Source organism: Xylocopa sonorina, chromosome 6 (assembly GCF_050948175.1).
Source record: "Xylocopa sonorina isolate GNS202 chromosome 6, iyXylSono1_principal, whole genome shotgun sequence".
NCBI lineage: Eukaryota > Metazoa > Arthropoda > Insecta > Hymenoptera > Apidae > Xylocopa > Xylocopa sonorina.
This window is the reverse complement of record NC_135198.1, coordinates 10951753-10973474: the sequence shown is the minus strand read 5'-3', so window position 1 is coordinate 10973474 and position 21722 is coordinate 10951753. Positions and strand designations below refer to the sequence as shown.

At 52.5% G+C, this 21722-nt stretch overlaps 2 protein-coding genes and 1 non-coding gene across 3 annotated transcripts in view; 2 read left to right on the top strand and 1 right to left on the bottom strand.

Annotated features, from left to right (window-relative positions):
• Su(var)3-3 (lysine-specific histone demethylase Su(var)3-3) overlaps nt 1–5934 on the top strand; it is a 91786-nt gene extending 85852 nt beyond the window's left edge. The window contains exons 12-15 of the mRNA XM_076896109.1: nt 2940–3232; nt 4311–4523; nt 4620–4818; nt 5603–5934. Coding sequence (XP_076752224.1) covers nt 2940–3232; nt 4311–4523; nt 4620–4818; nt 5603–5787 — 890 coding nt within the window. The 3' untranslated portion in view covers nt 5788–5934. The remainder of the gene's footprint in view (nt 1–2939; nt 3233–4310; nt 4524–4619; nt 4819–5602) is intronic.
• A 2813-nt stretch (nt 5935–8747) lies between these two features.
• On the bottom strand, nt 8748–8899 carry LOC143424987 (U1 spliceosomal RNA). Its single transcript, XR_013101993.1, has one exon. It is a non-coding gene; the product is annotated as a U1 spliceosomal RNA (small nuclear RNA).
• A 2057-nt stretch (nt 8900–10956) lies between these two features.
• Nucleotides 10957–12293, top strand: LOC143424891 (uncharacterized). The gene has a single exon (XM_076897252.1). The coding sequence runs from the start codon at nt 11034–11036 to the stop codon at nt 12291–12293; it is 1260 nt and encodes a 419-aa protein (XP_076753367.1). The 5' UTR covers nt 10957–11033.
• The last annotated feature ends 9429 nt before the right edge of the window (nt 12294–21722 follow it).

Genomic DNA, 21722 nt, shown 5'->3' with positions numbered 1-21722 from the left:
GCTCTTATTCCACGCCCAACCTCTCCTTTCTACGGGTCGTTTCGCGCCACGTCGCAGGCGGCCCCCGGACGCGCTGATAAATTCTTCGTTAAATATTTGCGTTCGCCGACACACCGGATGGTTCCGGTTGGTACCCGCCCGGATCTTCCGTCGGAGAACCGTCGATCCATCGGGACCAACTGGTCCAGCCTCGCATCTCGCGATTCACTGGATTCTTAATAAACCTAATTACGCGTCGAGCACGGAGCGTTTCTCTCGCGAGACGAGCGCAGGATATCAACTGAACGATCGAACGTTCCGTAGAAACGATTCGATCGAGATCGCGCGTTCCATTCGTCGTTTTAACTCCGTTCTCGCGTGCGATCGTGCCTTTCGCGGGAATCGAAGGCTCGTTTCCCGAGCAGACGTTCCAGGCAAAGCGGAAATGCAGCGAACGAATTTTTCATCCGCGGTGAGTGGAGCCGGGCCACGCGCAGACCGTTGAAAAATTCAACCGGTTTGTTCGCGGACCGAGAGCCGGAAAAACAGCAATGGGACCGGGGCTGAATGCGCTTCCGGCTTGTTTTCCGTTTGCCAGATTTTTCAGAGATGATTCTCCCTGATGGAAGACAGCGGCCGCTACCACCGCCCAGGGAAACGCTTGTTCCGCCCGAAAAGCAAACATCCGAACCGGGGCTATTCGGTGTTACGGCGGCCAACAATAACGAACGTACACGCGCTCCCTCGAACTGGATGCTCGTTTCGAGAGGCTTTCGAGGGAACGAGCCACCGCGTCGGCCAATGATACACTCCGCTCTCGTTCCACGGTGATTAATAATTCCCGTGGTTTCTTTCGACATCGATCCTCGATGCGCGCAGGCGGAGGTAGAAAATTCCACGGATAAAATCGGCGTCGATCAAACGTTTCCGCAGACTGGCGAATGATCGTCGATGGGGAACGAACAAGAGACACTGCGGCTGGATAGAGGAGAAATGTAAGAGAAAAGGAAGATCGAGCGCGCAACGATATAATTAAAAACGAGCAGGGCTGAAAACCGGATCACAGACTCTGCGGACGATTTTCATCGGCCTCGAAACCGACCGGCCCCGTTGCGAGGAATTAATTTCCCATTCGAACCGGATGGCATGGTGGAAACGGGACAGTGGGGAAACGGAGAACGAGAAAGAGATGCGGGGGAACGAAACAGAGAGCGAGATCGGTTAGGCGGGATCGACTTACCATAATTTTGGTAGCACCGGATCGTTCCCCTTCGACTGGCTGTTGAATATTCCCTCGCTTATTAGAAAGGGTCGTCTCTGTAATCGACGCCAGACACGAGCGTGGCAGCCGGTGTAGCCGCCAGTCAAATGGATTCCAATTAAAGTAATAACGAATCCGGACTCTGTACGGGCGTTTTCGTCGTCGAGAAACGCGGACGCGTCCCTCGCCCGTTCGATTCCCGCCGCGGTTCGATCGTCCCCCCTCGCGGGGACCCGGCCCAGGATCGGCGAACGGGCCCCGTGAATGGGCCCGCGTCGAATTTAAATCGGCCGAATTAACGAAACGACGAGGCGGCTGTCGTTCGACGCGACGATAAATTTCTAGGTGAGAACAGGTCGAGCCAGCTTTCATGCGACCCGGGGAAAATAACAGAGGGTGCGGTACAAAGTTTCGCGGGAGTTCAACGTTCCTCCTTTTTCGTTTAATCCGTTGATAATCGCCTGGGCACGAGGGTTTTGAATTTAAATCGCTATTGAGTAAGTACGACTCTCAGTTGCTCGACGATATGGTCTTTTAGCCAGGCTACCAGCGTGTTTATCTTGATTTCCGGCATCGTTGGAGTTTCGTTCGACGAGGAGATACGCGTATTTCCTTCGCCACGGGGTAAGGGGATGGGAACAACGGGGTGGTTTCGACCGATGTGGCGGACGGTGAATCAAAAACAGCAGAGGAGGCGTATCGAGGGGCGCGCAAGTGTCGCGTAAATTTAAATTTCTCCCGGAATGGCGATAGAGGAGAGAGGGTGGCGCTTGTTAGCACGCTGCCGGCCATCAACATAATTAACCCCCCTAAGTGGAGACGCCTGTGTATCATTATTAGTACATGCACAGTCGATGTTATGGGGTTCGAATGTGCTTACGAGAATTTAGGGCCGCGTCAGGTGTCCTGATTTGGCCGCGCTAATGCGAAATATCCAATTAAACGGTAATGGAGCCTTTATCGCATCCGGTGACATCGGCGGCCCGCGGAATTTCGACCCCGCCGCGAGGGCCAGGGGGGGGGGGCCGCCTTTGCGCGAACCAACGCGCGATTCGGGCGCATCGACTAAAAATACGCGGTGTCCGCTCGTTTCGTAATCCGTTTCGATAATCGGGAGTTTCGTGATCCCCGGTATCGGGGCCGCGGTGCCTCGTTCGTTCGGCTCCCGCCAGTTTCAGGTGGGCTGCATCGTTCAAAGTAATTGGAGAACCTTGTACCCGGTGAACCGAGAGCAGTTCTCGCCTCCGATAGAACGGTCCATCCATTTTTACGTTTTTCAACGAGATACACGCGACAACTCGGAATTCGAACGCTCGATTCTCTGCAGGCAACCTCGAGACTTCTGTTACCAACCCCTTATCGGGCGCGTCGCGAAAAGAAGAATACCAATCCAGTAAAACGTAACTTTGAGGATTCGCAGCCTTGACATCGCGGAGGATCGATATGTATTACGCTTCGATACGTCGCACGTGTCCACGTTATTACTAGAACACACTGTACACGGTGACTAATAACCCAGGAACCGAGGAAACACCCCGTTCTCCATCATGTTCCCCCATTACCAACCCGATCGCAAGTCCTTCGAGCATTACCCGCGCCACCCTCCCGATCTCGCTCAGTCTCCATTACAACTTCAACCCCAAGCAATCGTGATCGTCACTGTGCATTCACACCATTGTCTCGCTCGTATATTTTTCAGTTCGCAACGGCTACTCGTGCGTACCTGTTGCTCTGTCGAAGGACCTGGACATCCGGTTGAACACAGCCGCGAGGGCGGTCCGGTACGGGGTGAACGGCGTCGAGGTGTGGGCAGCACCCTCGCGCAGCCCTCACACGAATCACACGGTGTACAAAGCGGACGCGGTGCTGGTCACGCTCCCGTTGGGCGTCCTGAAGACGTCCGCGCCGCCGTCCGCGGTCGCCTTCAATCCGCCGCTTCCGGATTGGAAGTCGCAGGCCATTCAGAGGCTCGGATTCGGGAATTTGAATAAGGTAAGCGTAAGGTGGACTCCAGTCCCGCGGTCAAGCGTCTGATTTATGCGGCTGGCGTGGACCACGCTCTCGAACTTGTCCTCGAACGAGATATATTATGATCCGCGGCGGCCACGGGTGACGTGGCTCGTGTCGCTTCTTACGCCCAGGACACGTTCCTTTTACGGCCTCGCGGACTCGGTTTACGAGCGACGCGGACCAAGCGGCCAGGCCGGCCGCGCTCGTTCCCCGTTGAAATTAAAGGCTCATCGCGCGACGAAACGGACCACGTCTGTCGGGATCTCTCGACCGATAGCTCGTCCGCGGGAATAAATTCGAGCCAATTTACGTTTTGGGTAATTTACGGTGCTCGTGGACCAGAGGCAGAGAGAAAGAGGGAAGGTGATTTCTGGGAGGAAACGTGGCTCGGTTGGCTGGAGAGTTTCGGTGGGTCCCCTGAGGAATCGCGTGCTCGGTTCAGTCGGAAATTCGGAGTGTTCCGTCGCAGTGGAATGCTGTAGTTTACAATTTTCTTCAGCAGAGTCTGTAAAGAGAATGATTCACGCGAGATAGCCAACCGTGTTGAGAGTTTACGTGAGCAACTCTTGAACCGGAGGATTTAGCGGGACCAACGAGTACATAATATTTTCTCCGAGCAAACACACAAACATTTAGACACGTACCTTTCCACTTGCCACATTGCACGAGAGGGAGACGACGTACGGTACTGCGCGACGTGCAGTACCGGTCTTTGGATTATCTTCCAAGAAAATGTCCTTTTTTTCATCCGCAAACGATCGGATGGTGACCAGAATTTAAAGCCTCTCGAATTAGAACTCGTAAAAAGTTGCTCCATAATCCGCGAAGTGTTCCAACTAACCCTCGAAGCGTCTCGAGCGTTCTGAAATCGTAATATCGCACGGAAACTCGTCCTGTTCCCTGGTTTTATCCCCAATCATTCACCCGGGAACTTGAACCATACGAAAGTCGTCGGCGAAACGAGTTCACGGTAGTCGAATCCTCTGTCTGGCCGAGAACAGTCGTTAGAGGAGTACTGCTATAGAGCGAGGGAATAACAGCCGGATATCCGTCACGTCAGGTGGTGCTGTGCTTCGAACGGATCTTCTGGGACCCGACCGCCAATTTGTTCGGCCACGTGGGCAGCACGACCGCGTCGCGTGGCGAGCTCTTCCTCTTCTGGAACCTCTACAAGGCGCCGGTACTTTTGGCCCTGGTGGCTGGCGAGGCGGCCTGCGTGATGGAGAACGTCAGCGACGACGTGATCGTTGGTCGTTGCATCGCAGTTCTGAAGGTAAATCAAGCAACAGGAATTTTTTTTCTAATCACTTTTGTTATCTCTTTTATCGTAAAAGAGGAGACTTGATTTTTCGATCGATGTATTTTGAAGGGTATCTTCGGGAACCAAGTGGTCCCGCAGCCACGCGAGAGCGTGGTGACGAGATGGAGAGCGGATCCATGGGCGAGAGGCTCGTACAGCTTCGTCGCGGTCGGCAGTTCCGGTAGCGATTACGATCTCTTGGCTGCGCCCGTCACACCACCCGCCACCCCCGACGCGCCGTCACCGCAGCCAAGAGTCTTCTTCGCAGGTAAATATTTAGCCTCCGCGATATTTTCACCGGCTATCTCATCTCTTTTATTTTCTCTTTTCTTCTCTCCACCTTTTTTTTTTCTTCTTTCCATCTCCGAGAGGGAATGAAGTGGACTTTGGCGTCTGCTGGCTCGCGGAGAGTGCACAATTTCCGTGGACGCGACGTGAATGGTATCTTTCTGAAAGGGCCGTGTTGTACTTTTCTTAGCGCGCCTTTCACGTGGCTTAGGTTTGGACAGTCTTTTCAAAGGAGAACTTAATGGCTCCCGCGATAGGTCTAAAAGAAGTTATTTTCGATAAGAAATCATTATATTACCACGTGCACGTTACTCCGGCGAACAAACACGCGCGACGTGCCCGCTTATCCGCGGATAAGCGCGCACTTGAATTTAGAGGGCCTAGTAACACGGAAACCTACATAATTTCCAGTTTCGAGACAGATAAGCCATCTTGCCTTCCCTAAAAACCGTCAGCCCCACCGACTAACTGGAGAATTCTCCGTTGAACGAGCTCCTCCGACGAAATTGCAATTTTCCCCCCTCCTCCTATCCCTGGTGTCCTCGAGCGGTTACTCGGTCCCCTAAATCGACCAAGGTGATCGTCTCCGATGGCGAGAGTAAGAGAGCAAAAAAAGCCAAGCCACGGAGGTAACGAGAGAGAAACGAGGAGCACGTATCGGCCCAGGGCGACGTTCACCCGTCGCACCGCCACGTACCACAAACTCCTCTCCATTCATCCGGTTCCCCGTCTAACGCGGTCGCGGACCGATCTGCTGCTTTCAGGCGAGCATACCATACGAAATTACCCGGCGACCGTGCACGGCGCGTTTCTCAGCGGCCTACGCGAGGGCGGACGGATCGCCGACCAGCTCTGCGGGAGCCCGTACGCGCCTCCAACGATGCCCGCTTCCGGTCCACCGACCACGGCCATGCCGTCCGCAACGACCGGCTCCACCACCACGCCTTAGCGTCCCACCGTGGAGACCGCGGCCTTCGATCGATAACGATCGTCGCTAATATAATTAACGCGTTCACGGCTACCATTGTTCCCGCTCTTGGATCGGACAAGGGGAGTCGATCGGGAACGGTGGCTGGAACGTTCCGTTCAAGCGTCCCATGGTTTCTCGTTTACTCCTTTTTCAGAGACTCCAGAGAGACGGTTCCCGCCCCGTTCAGCTCAGTAATTAATCCGCGTTCCATCGATACGACGTTCCGTTTGCAATTTTTTTTTTTTTTCCTGTCCGTCAACGTATACCTCTGCGGTGTCCAATCCTCTGTGTCCAGCAGGAATTAGGTGTAAGGTCATTGAGAGTTTTCGAAAAAATTGCAAATGAAGTGCTGCGTTGAGAGAACGTTGGGTCCTTATTAATTAAGGTCTGTTTAAGGGTATCAGCGATGTATCCGTCCAGCGATCATCCGAGCGGATGATGGTGTCGTCCCTGACTTTGATGCGACTTCGCGGACCCGAACGGATACCTCGCTGACGCGCGTCGCGAGAGAGAGTAGATCCTCGTCGTGGCTCGTGATCGTAGCCGTAGTCGTGGTTCGAAGCCAGGGACACGTGTTACGAGCACGGAGCCGCGATCTTACAGTTAGTTAGGGAAATCTGTCAGCCGGTGACCACCCCATTATCGCTAGTTCGACTGTCGTCGATTGATTGTCCTGCTACGATCCTCGATTAATCGCTGCTATTCTCTTAATTGGCCCGCTGGTGGCGGTCGAGATGTAATTGGGTCTCGAGGATTATAGCGGGGTTAACGTGAACGATTCTCACGATTCCTAATTTTCGTCGGTTCATCCTTGGACTCTTCGATCGAATTGTGCAATTATTTATTTTTCAACCGTCGAACAAGGATGAGACCCGAGGATCGTGACTGGGATCAGGCACGCCTGCATCGCGTGCTGCCGCGGTCCTCGATTTTAGAATTCCGTTCTTCGGCTCACTCGTGTCCCTTTCGCAAAAATCGTCGAGATCGGTTGACCGCGAGAGGATCGTAGCAATTTTAGAGATACATCGATTCATGATGAGAGAGATTCGTGCCTTTGCTAATACGTTCCATCACAGTTATACTCCTGACACGTTTAGTATGTATCATATCGTACTGTTGCTGTACTCTATAGTACCAGTTATTCTTCTTTTTTTATTCTCATTCGCTTTGGTCAACTCCTTCCCCCCCCCTGCCTAGGTATCATGCTTCCTCGAGATTTGATCGATCCTTGCCACCCCTTCCAGCACCACTTCTTCGACCTCCTTCAATTATTATTAGTTACTTTTAATCCCACCTTTGTAAACGAAGACACGCATTTTTATAAAAAAAAAGAAGAAAAAAAATGTTCAATGTTTACGGTGTATTAAATGTTTGCGAACTGTCCGCGACTAACTACCGGACGAACTCGTCTCTGCTGTGTTAATCGGAGCGATCCACCGGCTCGATCTCGTTGATCGATTCACCGCTCGCGCATTAACCGACGTGGATGCCTTTCTAATAGAGTAATGACGCGACCAGGTGACTTCGTTAAAGCGCGATTTCATCCTCGATCACACGGGCCATTGATCAGCGGTAGAACGGAATTCGAGCGACGCCCGTCGTCGTTTCAATCGGTTCGAATCGACCTGGCCCGCGAAATAAATCGCGTCGAGCGCACACGTATCCGTTAAGACTCCTCTCCATGGATATCCTCTACGAGCGATCGTTAGACTCTGTGTAAAAATCGATGTCACCCCAACCAACAACAAATACTGTAAATCACACCAGTCGTAAGCGACTGTATCGACGTCTGATCGCGATACCATAAGTTTAAGCTCGATCCTGTGAAAAGCAAGAAAGGAACGCGGCCGTCCATCGGCACTAAAGGCGGAGAAAGTCGCTGCGACATCGTGGAGAACCATTCGTGCCTCGCTCGTCATCGATCACGACACCACCCCCGAGGTACGGAACGGCCTACTAGGCTTTGCAACGAACGATCACCGTCTCAATCATCGATGGAGCGTAGTCGCGGCTCGTTTCGACCCATTTCCAGCCGAAGATCTTCGGGCTTTGTGAACGTCTCCTCCAGCCGGCTTGTTTCTTTCACCCTCGAGCGGTTCTCCCCGTTGTCCGAGATACACTTGCGGGGGTTACGCTAAGCTCTGCGCAATAAGAAATGTCAATGTCTCAAGAGAGGATTCCTGGCCGACTGTTCCGTCGATGGAACTAGGCGGTTTCGCCCGGTTTCCTCGTCTCCAGCCGCTTTCGTCGGGTGCAAAACGCTTTCGGGGTGCGGCTTCGCGGCCCTCGAGCGCGACACGTAACGCTGCGAACGCGGCTTTTCAACGCCGCGAGCCTGTTGGCTTGAAGAAGACCTCGTGCACACCCGGCAAGGCTCGCTGGGCTCGGAAGTAGGTCGCGTGTTTCTGTTCGATTCGTAGGCGAGCGATAGACGCGACGACGCTGCTAGAAGGGGGTGAAACGAACGTTTCGATGGTGGATTTTCCCTGGAGATGATTGCCGCTACCTGTCGAGGTTGTTTCAGCTGGTACACTCCACCTTTTCTCCGTGCGGCTTGGTGGTCGCTCGGATTTTTCCTACGCTTCGGCAGCCACAAACTCGAGAGAAACTTTCACGATTAGGATGCCCTCGCGAGAAGGATCTTACCAAGCTTTTCGCGTAACCTGGATCATCGAAATATTCTTTTCGAAATAACCAGCTACCTTCGCTTCCTCCAACTTTTTCCACCCGGAGTCCATGAATCAGCTGAAACGTTTCCAATGGCTCGAGCTTCCCGATAATTCAAAGTTTATTCGCAACCCGCGAGAACTTGCCGGAAGTCGATAAAAACTCGGGACGGGAAATGAACGCCCGTGGCCAATTAAAACGAGGTTACGAGGCGAGTTTCTTCTGTTCGCTCCGTTGAACCTGGGCTATATTCTCATTGGACCGATCATATGCATGGGGCCTGCAATTCTTGCGAGAGCCCCACACTACCAAAAATTCAACGCACAAATACCCACGTTAGGAGTACTTACAGGCGTCAGCTCGTGGCCTCGTGCCTGGGGGAACCACCTCGTTGATCATGGTATCCCCTGCGACAGGTTAGTATGGTGCGGACCGATTTCCGGCCGGCTGATTAGCCCTCGCCTGCCCGTACTCACTTTCGAGAGACCGCGGCCAAATCACACTCCATCCATCGGTGATCGCGCGGTACTATTCGCGATAATTGAACGACGAAAATCGATCGCGGTCGTTCGAGCGTGGCCGCGAAGTAGGCCGGGGCCGAATCGCGTTCACCATTGTCGCGAGTTGAAAGGATTATTCGTCGAGCTGTTGCCACCGTGCGCAGAGCGTGCAGCGTCTCGGATCGAGCGGAGTATAAATGTTATTCTTGTATGGTGCGAGAGAGTTATTGCGGAGAGACGCGTTCCGCGTGCGAGTCGTCCCAACTCGAGAGAACTCGCGACGATTCGACGATTTTTTCGGAGCGACTCACGCGCGATTCAAATCTGTACAGCGAGTTGCAATAAAACACGATAATTGAACCTGGAAAACGGCATTTCCATCGCCCCTGGAAAAAGAAATCCTGGCTCGCGCTCGAATATGATCGCGGGTTGAGCAAACTCGGACGAGTTCGCGAGCGGACAAACGAGAGGACGGGATATGATTTCCGTGACACGTGTTCCCGCGCGACACGTTTCCGCGGATGTCATCGAGCAACGGCGTGTAATTCTCGGCCCGACACGTGGCAGAGCCCGTCCCTGCAGTCTGGCTGCGAAATTTCCTGCCGAAATCGGGGATATTGTGAGCTTGATTACTTCGATATAGATATTGCGTTACAGCCATGCCCGGGGGCGTGTAATCGAACTACGCGGAGTCCCGTAAACTCGATGAACTTGAAAGACGAGCCGCCGCCGCCGCCTGGGCGAAGCCCTCAAGTTCTGACGGCGCGCAATGTTAGCACTTTGCCGTCGAGTTCGCGTTTCCCCAGCAAACCGCTTCGCCCGCCACCCCATCAGACCATTCTCTCGATTGCGCCCGTTGCTCTTGTCCCGCGATCCAACGATTTCCCCGAGTAATTACTCCGCCGCGTGTTTTCGTCGTCATCGATTAGAAAGCAAGAGTGTCTCCGAGCCAATGGCGGTACCATTCGCGCGACGAAGTGAAATCCAACGTGGAACGAGAGAACAGCGAACATCTAGATCGAGAGGAGGCAAAAAAGTGAAATATTTGCCAGAACCGCGGGAGAAAAACGATCGACGCTATTGGGAGTCCATCAGTTCCCAGCAATGATCCAATTACGCCTGCAGAGACGGCCCTTTCAAACAGCCAGTCCGCCGTCTGGGAGGCGCGTTCACGTGCACCAGTCACGTTCCAGAGCATTGAGCAACATCGAAGTGTACCTAGCCAGCAAATCAACCCTCGCCACCCCGCCTCCGGGCTCAAATATTAATTCAATAGCGCCGGGGATCGTCATAGTAACCGTAAACACCGGTCAACTCGTCGTCGATCCGTCGAAGATCACCGCGTTGAACGGCCATTCAGACGTTTCTAACCCTCGAGCAGCTTGAGCATGAGTTTCTTCGCGTTGGACGAGCCGCGTTGCGGTCCTCTGAGGCCGAGGCGGCGTCCGCAGGATGTGATCGGCACTCCGAACGTTCCTCTCGGATACAGGATAAAGGAGCGGACCAGTTGCAAGCTGGTGAAGGTTCCTGAGTCGTTCGAGCACTTGGACGACGAGAGGAGGCGGGAGTACGAGCATTTGATCAAGATCTCGGACTTCGAGCGGCAGACGAACAGGAGGATCAAGAAGAGGGAAGTCAGACAGCGTATTCAACAAGGTATTGATGAGGAAGCGTTAGGTGGTCGCTCAGGTGGACTCGCGTCGAAGTAAGAGGTGTGTGTAACGATTAGATTTCGGGTATCCCTTTTTTTATTTTTGAAAAGAGCGATGAGATAGAAAGATTTCAAACACTGCGTGTAGTTCGCGCGCGAGTAGAATCTCGCAGGCTTTTCGCTGCGTAGATCCTTCTCTCGTGCAGCGTTTACAAAAGTATTAGAACGTCCGGGAAATATTGAGATTCACCGGCGCGCCTCTTTCCCGGGCGAATAGAGCCGGCGATACAAATTCTCCGCTACCATCCGCGAACGATATTTCCTCAGGATTAGCAGCTTACGAGGACGCGGTGAACGCCCGCCGGGAAAAGCTTCGCGAAATACTGGTGAAAGAGGAGACGGGTCTGATGCACGAGGTGATAGACCAGGCTCAGCACGGGGACGACGCGAGGATGGACGAGATCCGTCGCAGAACGGAGGAGATACGCAGGGAGCAGGAGGAGCAACGGCTGGCGATAGTGGCTGCGAAGAGGATGCAGCGTTACCTAGCCCAGTGTCCAGAGGTACGGGGCAAACTGTCGAAGAAGTCGACCGTCGAGGCGAAACTGGGCAATTTGGCCCAAATGGCGGACAACGAGGCCAAGAAAGAAGCGGTGAGGGAATTGGATCAATTGTGGCACCAGCTGATGTTGAAGGAAGTGGAGGCGAAGAAGGAGAGGGAGGTGGAGGAGGCGAAACGACGTTGTCTCTTGGAGCAGGGCGCTGTAGCCGTGCTGGCGAAACAAGTGGCGGGGAAGCTGGCCCTCGAGGAGCAGAAGAAGCTGGTACAGGAGGAGGACAAGGAACATTTGGAGCGTCTGTGGGAGAAACTTCGCGAGGAGGAGCGTCTGAAGCTGGAGAAGGAACGGCAGAGCAGGGAGAAGCTGAAGAAAGAGCTGCAAGAACAAATTTTGATCGCGAACAGGAAGCTCGCGGAGCAAGCTCGTCACGAAGCGGAAATGGATCGTATGAGGCAAATCATTGCCGCGGAGGAGTTGGCCAAAGAGCGGACCAGCATTAAGGAGTCGAGTGCCGCTCTTCGCAAAGAACTGCTGGCATATTTGCAATATTTAGAAGATCTCAGGAAAGAGGAGGCCAAGAGAGAAGCGGAAGTGGACAGGATAGTGGAGGAGTCGTTGAAGGATGTCGCCGCCAGGCGCGATCTTGCCGTGAAAAAGTTCCGCGAGACCAAAGAAAGAATTCTACGGGACGTTCTGCGAGGTCGCGAGGAACAGATGAGGATTAAGTGCGAGAAGGAGAAAGAGGAGCTCAGGCAACGTCAGCTGGAGAAGGAGATGGTGGAAAAGCAGATCGAATCGGAGGCGAAGTTGGCTGCTTGTGCTAAGAAGGAGGAGAAGGATAGGATGTTACGTTACAAGAAGGAGTTGGAGGAGCAATGGAAGTGGTCGGAGAATGCGCGTCGTAGGGAAGCTGAGGAGGACGAGAGGATTCGTTTGGAGGAGCTCAAGCGACAGGAAGAGTATAAGAATCTAACCGAAGAGTTGTTGAACGCTTCTGAAAATATCACTCCGCATCCGTTTAAGATTTTGTTAAAAGAATGCCAGGCTCGATACGCTGCGGAGAAGGAGGGACAGTGTTACTGTCCGCCTCCTCCATCCGAGGAATAATTCATAGCGTACGTATCAATTTTAACAGTCGTAGGTTCTCGTATTTTTATTATAAAATAACAAAACTGCTGTTTAATCGAGATTTGAATTTTGTACTTCCCGCTCTGGAAGGATCCATGATCCACGCGACGATCCATGGCTCCGTTCGAGCTCTTCGCTCCATCTGTGCCACTGCGTCGGAACTTTCGACTCCTCGATCGCGCGTGTCGCTAAAATAGAACCCTGCCTCGTTATCGATCGTTCGCTTTTTTCCCCGTTTTTCATCGGCGCGCAACTTCGCGGCGCGACATTCAAAAAAGTCGGCGCAGGTTAAAAGTAGACTCAGCCGAGAGAACTAAACCCCGCCGCCTTTCTCGTCGACCCTTTCGTAACGCGTCGTGTGAAAATAAACCCGCGGAATAAACCAGCCGATCGATGAGCGGAAAATGCGACGCCGCTTAACCAACCGGCAATAATGTCATAATAAGCGCGTCGATTCACGCCGGACGGGAGCTGCTGTAAACTCTATTGAATTATAACAACGAGCCGGCAAAAGTGGCAGAAAAGCAACCAGCGGCGCCGAAACTCGCGCGTAAATAATCTGGTCATCGACGTGCATTATTTTCACCAGCGGCGTGACCGCGGCTCGCATTAAAATAATTACGCGCCCCGGGTTGAAATATTGTTTTTTCGCTTTCCTTCGCCGGCGAGATTTATATTTCGCTGAAAAACCAATTCGTTCTCGCGTTTCAAGCTTCGAGCCACTACTTTTTACCCCGGTCCCCGTAGCTTTTTTCCCGCGCCGCCATTCTCTTTCTTTTTTCCTCTCCTCATTTTTTCTCTTTCTTTTTTTTTTTTGCTTTTTTAATACATATTTACAGCCGCACTCGCTGAAACTCGGGTTTCTTGCGCCAGCTCCGGGCGATCGCTTTGAAATTCACGGTGCAACCAGTCTGGCGTGCAAATCGGCACTACGATCGGATTAAATAACATAACTCGTCAGCCCTGGGCCCCGGACGCTTGTAAATTGCCCGACGTCCCGTTCGATTATCGGAAAACACGCGACGCGTTCAAAAGGAGAACGAATTTAATGAGCGCGCGCGTTCAAAAGTAAAACGTGAATTAATCGTCCCGGGCTCGTACGCTCGCTGTTAATTCGATAAACACTTCGCGAGCACCGTCGCCTCGTTCTCCTCTCTCGTGGATTGTGTTTTGCGGAAGAGTTGCGATCTAACGAGCTCTTTTTTCGACGTACGGCTCGTAAAAACCTTGATACGCTTCTCGTTTGACCTTCGGCCATGAATAGGATCGCGAAAGCAATGCTTTTTCGGCGCTCCCCGCTTAAGCATTTCTTTATATCCCCGGAAGCGGCGATGGTATTCAAGTCATTCGTGATAAATGATACGAGTTATGCCTCGCATTATACCCCGGCAACATCCGAAAGAGGGTTGGACCTCCTCGTCCTGCCGAGCTACTGAAATAATATACATTTTCATATTTCTTCTGCTCGAATCAGTACGCGCCAGCATCAGAGAGCGCTCGTTTATCGTGCAAACCTCCAGTCTCATTTGCAAATAGAAGCAACGCGCGATTGTTCGTGCCGCGATACGGTCGTCGTTCGATTCGTCGATACAAATAAACCGAACACACGCCTCAGCCGCGTGGCCCAACAGTTTTCGCGTGATAAATTCACGCGGCTATCTCTCGACAGAACTCATAAAAGTCCCTTCTGCAACCCTTCCAGGACATGGTCCTTCGAAAGCTGGAACGGCCGGCGGAACGTCCCATGTATATTAAAACGCATCCCCGTGGCTATATTAAAATATTTCCGTTCGGTCGGCTAGCGCGTCCCATAATTCCTGCGGGTGACGTCGCGTAGCTGCGAAAGTGCTCGCCGGGGTGGAAAGCGGCGGAAGTCGACTTGGCGCGAACAGAGGGATGGGGGCGGACAAGCCTCGAAGTTGGTGCCGTTTAACATGGAATTTCAAGCACGAATACGGATCGACGTAGCTTACGCTCGTTCCTTCCGCGTTGTTTTCGACGTCGCGACGTCTTCGCGCGGCGTTCCGCGATTACAACCGTTCGTTTCGCGCCGCGTGGCTATCTTTAGAAGCAGCGAGAAAAACCCCGCGTCGCACCGTCCTCACCCTTCGACTTTCGCTGGAGAGGCGATCCCTTTTATCGACCCTAACCGGTCCCCGCCACTGGCTCTTTTTCTTCTTATTATACTCCTCGTTTTTTCTTGCGAGACTTCACCCTTTGCGTGCTCCTTCTCCTTGCACGCGCGAGGACTAGCGGAGCGACTAATTGATTAGCAGCGCGGCGCAGAAAGGGTGGCTCTTTCGAAGAGTTGCGGAGGAAATAGGCTGCGGCGGTTTTTCAAATATTTATCGCCAGGCGAAGTTACAGGGACGATACGCGGTTGGATTATTCTTGGTAACAGTGCGACACTTTGCTGAGGGAATGGTTTAGGTCTCGATGAAAAATTCAGGACGGACCCGCCAAGCTTTCGTTCCGAAATAATTACATACCCGTCGCAGGAAGCTATTGACTGGTTCATTAGGTCGCATGGTTTGTTAACAAACTTCCGAGAACTCGCCAAGAAGTCTATTAAGAAATTCATTAGAGCATTCCATCCGAGAAACTTGTCTACCCTGAGCGACTACGTGAATCCGCTACGCGTGCTCTATAATATTCATCGAACTTGCCGCTACTTCTCGCGAGTCTTGTTCAGCGATCATTTGTCCGCATTATCCGGCAAAGAATTAGAGCAGCTTCAGCTCTACCTTTCATAGCGCTCCAGAAATCGTGATCATCCGCATTACAAACAATTTCAGATATGAACGTACCTTAAGAAATTATAAAAAAAATCTACTCGCAGCCTGTATCGTTCAGGCAGGAATAGCAGTCGAATCCAGCGGTCCATCGCCCCGCGGTTCGATCATCGTGATCACCCTCGATCGTGAAAGTTTCGCCCCTAACGAGGCCGGGGGTGAAAACTGGCCGGCGGTTCGATTCGAGGGCCGACGTGCGGCGAACGCGTGCATTCGTCGACGCGTGTGATTGATCGAGCGGCGTGCAGGCCATTGCGGTTTGTCTCGGGGCCGACGAGGTTCGCCTGGGAGGTTAGGGGTTGCAGCAGTTGCGTCGCGGCTGGCGAACGCTTTGAAACCGCGGCGCGCCGCCCCGCGAGCTGATGCCGCGCGGAGAACTTTTCTCCGCCGCTTTGGAACCGTCTCGCCACGCGGAACTGGGGGACGCGTGTGCGTGCGTTCATCTGGGACGAGCGTGGCGAGACGACGCGGGTCAAAGGGGCGCGCAGTTGCGACGCTGATGGCGAGGAGCGTCGAGGGTTGAGGAGAAACGGAGCTGCGAGGCGGGATGGGGGTATAAGAAGATTTCTCGCGGAGAGGAGATCGAGAAGGTGGTAGGGGCGAGGACAGTGGTGGAATGAAAGAAGGGTGGATACTTAATAGGGGATTTGCATTGATGGAAGAGATGCCGGGCGAGAAGAAAGGGGTGAGCGTTGGGAGGAGGGTGGAAGATGCGAGTTGAGATAAGCAAGGGCTAATTAGGGAGATGTTTGAAGAGACGAGGCGTAGAATCGTGAAGAAGGTACTGTGGGAGGGAAGAGAGATAAATATTGGAAGGAGGGTGAACGATAGCGGTTCAAATAAGCAAAGGTTAATTAGGAAAGGATTAGAAAGTGGAGTGATAGCTTAGAGTTCCCGTCGCAGGAACAGTCTAGTAGCTACCTTTGGTAGATTCCTGCTCGCATCTGTAAGAATATAACAAACTAATTAAAGTGCGCCCTCTCTCGTAGTTCCGTATTCATCCCCAAACTCATCATCAGCCCCAAAGAAAAACAGCGTAAGAAAGGAGCAACGCGTCGGAAGAATAATAGAAAGTATAACCAAAAAAGGCTTCCGCGGGAGCGAAGAAGAGGAGAGCCTTTACCCGAGGAACGGGCTAACGAAGGGGGTGACGAAGAAACGAGCGTCGCGCGCAGACGAGAGGAAGAAACCAGAAGCGCGGAACGGTGGGAAAGGGCGCGCAGCGGTTCCAGCGAGAACGGAAGAAGGCAGAAGGGAAAGAAGAGGCAGAAGAAAATGAAGACGAAGGACAGAGCGGGGAGGGGACAGAACCAGGGATTGCGGACTCGCAGGAGCGAATGGACTTCGCCTCTGGGGATGTTCTTTTGACAGTCATGTCGCTGTCGTCTCCTAAGGTCCCCCGGCGGCGTTGCATTAATCTTCTTCTTCCGACCCCGCCTTATTGAAAATTCTACAGAGCGCTTCACAGTTTTTGCGACCAGTCCAGGCCTTTGCACCCCCGCCCGTTCACCCCCTGGGACGTTACCAACGAGTTCACCTGCGAACTTGATCATCGCGGCCTCCGTCCCCGTCTCGTTTCCTTTCGTTCCACCGGGCGAGCCGCCGTGGCGGCGGATCCGTCTAAACGACGACCGGCAATTGCACGAGTGGATAATTTACAGCGGACAATTTTGAACCGATTCGCCTGGCAGACGCGTTCGGAAGCTGGCCTCCAGGAAGGGGTTGAAACTCGCCCGTTCGAGAAGGGGCCAGGAGGATTTACTGGTCCGGCATGTGTTTGGTAACGCGCAGTTATGTGCACTCCCTGTGTCGCCTATCAACCGAACCCACTGTTCATTAATTATCCGTGTCACGAGGAAATTCAAATTATACCGTCTTATCGAAAGCTTCGTGAAATATTTCCTTCGTATTTTACGAGTGTGTATACTAAACGGAAAGACGAAACAGGGATCGTTACTTCGAGGTATATCATCTCGAGATTTTATTCACGAAGCTTTTCTTTCCAGGTTTAAATGATAGAACGAACCGAGAATCCACAAACTACGCCTCTCTTCCTATGAATCCCACATTTTTCAACGAAAGTCGATCCACGAGATTTAACTTCCATTTTATCAAGAAGGGCAAATACAGTAGCGAGGAGAATGAGCGTTAATACGATGTTTAATTGAGAAACGCCGCTATTATCATCGAATTTCACCGTAATCGGAAGTGGCAGACTTCATCGCCAGAGGAGATGAACCGATCCATCAAGTTTCACGAACGTTACCAACCATGAGGATTGTTAGTCGCGGTTCCGGCCAGAATCGCGTCCGACTTAGGGCTCCGCCATACCGATTTCACGCCTGCGGAACCATCTCGAGTAGCCAACCCTCGCGCTGTTGCACCCTCGAGCACGCTTTTCGAGCTGAACGATGCGCAGGTAAGCGGCTTTCATTTAAACGATGATTCTCCGCGTAAATATTTGCCTCGAATAATTTTCTACCTTTCGCGGAATATTTCGTGGGTTTTTCCAGAACTCGCGAGTATCTCTCGCTTGAGTTTCGGGATTTTAATAAAGTTCCTTTCGCCTTTTGGCAATCGACGAATAATCTCGCGTGAAGTTCCGTAACGCAAACCCCGCGATCTATACACGATTCTCGTGGAGTTACAAAATTATCGGGCAAGAAGTTGGAATTAACAAGAAAAACAGTGCGATCCTCCCGGTGTATTAACTATGCGATCGTCGAGGCGCGGGGCGCAGTCCCGGAATGAAATTTGGATCCAGGGTAAATGGGTTCGGGGCAAAGTTCGCGTACCCGAGCTACGATGTTTGAACGGCAAGATCGGGAGCACCGACGAAGTTCCGCAACAAATATTTCGATTGTTAACTTTGCCAGCGATCCCACTCGTCAAAACGTTGCGTAAGCGTCGCTGGTGGAACACAATCCACCCTCCACCCCGTTCTCCTGAGTCTCTCTCTCTCTCATTAGATGTTACGAAGTTGAGGCGCGCCCGGATTTTCAAGGTGCACCGCCCTCGCCGTGTATTATCCGCGCGGGGAATCGAAATTCGGCGAGAAAACGCCAGGATAATTATCCTCGCCGGCAACTTTCCTGACAATTCCGCTCGTTAAAACGCACCGCCCACCGCCACCCTCTTCTCATTAGGATCGAAAATAATTGAACCGCTATCAAATATCCAAGATTCGAACGAAAGATTCATCATTAGTTGTTCGTTCGCACGCGTCAGATTCGTTATATATTATATTACACGCGAACACGTAAAGTTCCACCAGGAGGGGGTTATCTTAATTCAAACTTGGCAAATTTCGCGGGACCATCCGATTCCACCCTCGACGCTCGACGTCCACGCCCAAGACACCCGACTCGCTCTCGGGAAAATCAAATTCCCGTCTACCCGCCCGTAGCGTCGTTCATTAGAATCCGTGGAGACGGGAAAGAGGTCGAGGGAGGCTCGATCCACGGGGCGCGTTATCAATCAGCCTTATCGATAAAGGGGCCCGGTGGTCTGGTACACCAGTCGCGTCCCTCGACGTCGTCGTCTACGTCGTCTCGCGATGCCCGATAAGAGAGCGTCGCGACGCGACGTCGTCACTCGCGGGGTCTCGTCCGTGGGCGGAGTTAATCCAGCGTTAATGCGCCGGGAAATTGGTTACGTTGTACCCCCGGCGACGTGGTCCACGAATGGCCGCGCTCCTCTTTCCGCGAGACGTTATTCATCATAAAATATATAGACGACAAAGAGGGGGTAGTCGTTGGCGTCGAGGACATTGCCTATCGAGGACAGAGGACGATTAATTCTGGGAATAGGGAGTATCGTGGCGTCTACCCCTCGGCTCGATTGGGGTGGGAAATGGAAAAAGCGACGTAGATATTATGGTGGTACTTAGGTTAAGTAAATGTCGTTTGATATTCTGCTTGTGGTCGTTTCTAGGAGCGATATTGATGACTCGACGCGTCAGTCGTGCACCCTTGACGATGATCCCTTCAGCAGTTCTTCCGCGTCGCGTCTTCCTCGGCTGTTCTTCCTTCTTCTCGTCCTATTTTGTCTCGATGTACCAGCGTCCGTATTTTAAGTTCGACGGGCCGCGGAAAAGCTGGATATAGGAGTTGTTGCATGGAAATCGGATATATTAACCCCTTTTGTGCGCGGCACGGTAAATCATCTCTTGTCGACGACCAGGTGGCGATGTGCCTCGCCTTTCCTTCTTTTTTTACCCCCCGCCTCCCGTTCGTCCGCCCTTTAAATAAGAACGATGAAGTTGAACGATCGAGTATCGCGTGAAAAGAGGTTCTCACCGACGGAAAAAGAGCGAGACGCCCCCATTCTTTCCCACCCTTCGACGGCGACTTTTATCGCGAAGACGAGGAAGAATACCGCCGTAATTATTCTCCGGTGGAAAAAAATACAACACGGCTAAATGTTTTACTTCCCTCTTACAACCACGGTCGTCTCGTTGTTTCGCGGCGTTAAGCCGCTCCCGCCGTTGTTTTAACACCGCCACCGCCGCGTTTTGCGCGGTAAAAAACTGAATATCGAATAGTTGTCGCATGGAGATTGGACGCGCTAACCTCCTCTGCAAACAGTCCACGTTTTGCGACTTATCGCGAGCCAACGTCCGGCTCGAGACGATCGAACGAGATGGCGGAGCGGCGAAAATACGAATGGAAAAAAGGGGTGAAAGAACGGAGGAGACTTTCATTGATACATTATCGATGAGACTTTTATCACGAGAGCAGAAGACGAATGGCGTTGTAATTATTCTCTTCCGAGTCGCTCGTGGTCTCGTCAAGTGTTTTAAATCTCCGCCTTCCGGGTTCTTTTTCCACCCCCTCTCCCCTGTGTTCCTTCCTTTTTTCCCCCGGTTCGCCAGTTTAATACATCATGTATTTTACATCGACCCGATCGCTTTGGGTAGCGGGGTGAGGGACGCGGTCAGATCACGTGGAAATGGGATGTATTTACCCTTTTGTGCGTGTTAGAACCAATCAATCTTCGTACAGTCGCGATGCCTTGTTTTTTCCTCGCGAGTAAGAACGCGGCGTCGCCCTATTGACCAAATATTGCGCGAAAAGACTCCGCGGGGGTGGTGGCTACGTCGACACGAAAGGAACGACGCGAAGAGCTCGAATTTTCTGCCATTTCACTCTGCAAATCGTCCGCGTCGCCATCCACCGTGTGCGAAGAAATTTCGAGGACGAGAATCGAGAACGTGTATCGACGACGCGTTTAATTAGTGACCAGCGTGCCGCACGCGTCATTCGTTAAACAAAGCCCAACCACGCGCGTTCCGACGCCATTAACGTAGCCATCGTGACTGTTCGCGCCTAATTATACGTCTTACCGAGTCTCCTCGACCATTGTCCATCGGGTCGGACATTTCTTGCGCGCTTTCGCCCCTGTCGACTGCCAATCAAAGCGACCCATTATCCCGGACGATCGACGTCCCCGTCCTGTCACGTCGCCGTACGAATCTTGACGAGCTGGACGGGTGACTCGGTGAAAAAAATGAAACAAAACTATAATACGTTGGACCCGCTGTACCATTAACGTCATCGTATCATTATACGATCTTACCTCGTAGATTAGCGTTTCATCGACCCTGGCGAAATTTCTTGAATCTCATTCGCGACGATCTTTCGGAATTTCCATTAGTCACGCGGCAGTCGATCGATTAGGCGTCGTTCGAATTCGATTTCTCGAAAACGCGACGGCTTCGCAACAGCGTTTGCGACGCGGATCTTGCGAGGATCTCTCGATCGTCGCGTTAATTCCTGCGTATCACGGGTATCGAGATTAAGGCGATCCGAAGCCGCGCTTAATTTGAGAACCCTCGTTTACCGTCACGTGTAAACACACCGCCCCTGCAGACAGATTTCCCATTAGATTAGAGAAATCAAAGGCTTACGCGTCTTGCCAGCTACGCGGTACCCGGAGGCACCCCTCCCGGGGGTGTATCACCCTTTTCGTCGTGGAATTTTCTGTTTAGCGCCCACCGCTTGAACGCGTGCCCGGCGGAATCTACGGGCGCACGCCCTCGTCGACTCTGATCAATGGAGCAATTCTACAGCTTCCAATGTTTCTCTTTCCCATTTTCTTTTAACCCCTTATCGCGCCATGTGTCTCCCGGAAAGTTACGTGCGACGGTATTTTATTTTCTTATTGCCCGTAGCGCCGCGTCGACGCTGTTCGAGAACTACGGAACCGAGAGATTTTTATTCTTCGATTAATATATTTGTCATTTTTTCTCTTCGTGCACCTCGCGAGCTGCGTTGCCTCGAGCCGTGGAGAGACTGAAAAATAGCTATCGATTGGAGGCAGCGGTTGTTAATCGTCGACGAAGAGAGCGATACGTTCGCAGGGTGAAATCGAGCGTCGCGCTTATCACTGATCGTTTCGTCGTTACAGCCATCCTCGTCTTCAGTTTCACCCTTGCGACCAGTCCTCGACCACGCGTCGAGCCGTTCGCAACCCCAAGATTCGTATGATTAATAACGTTTTCCCGAAAAAAAAAGCCACCGCGGCGCGCGACAGCTGAAACGCTCGTCGCGAGTCTCCCGAGCGAAAGGGCGCGGAGCGGTTACATCCTCGTCCCTGTCAGTCCGGCTACTTGGCA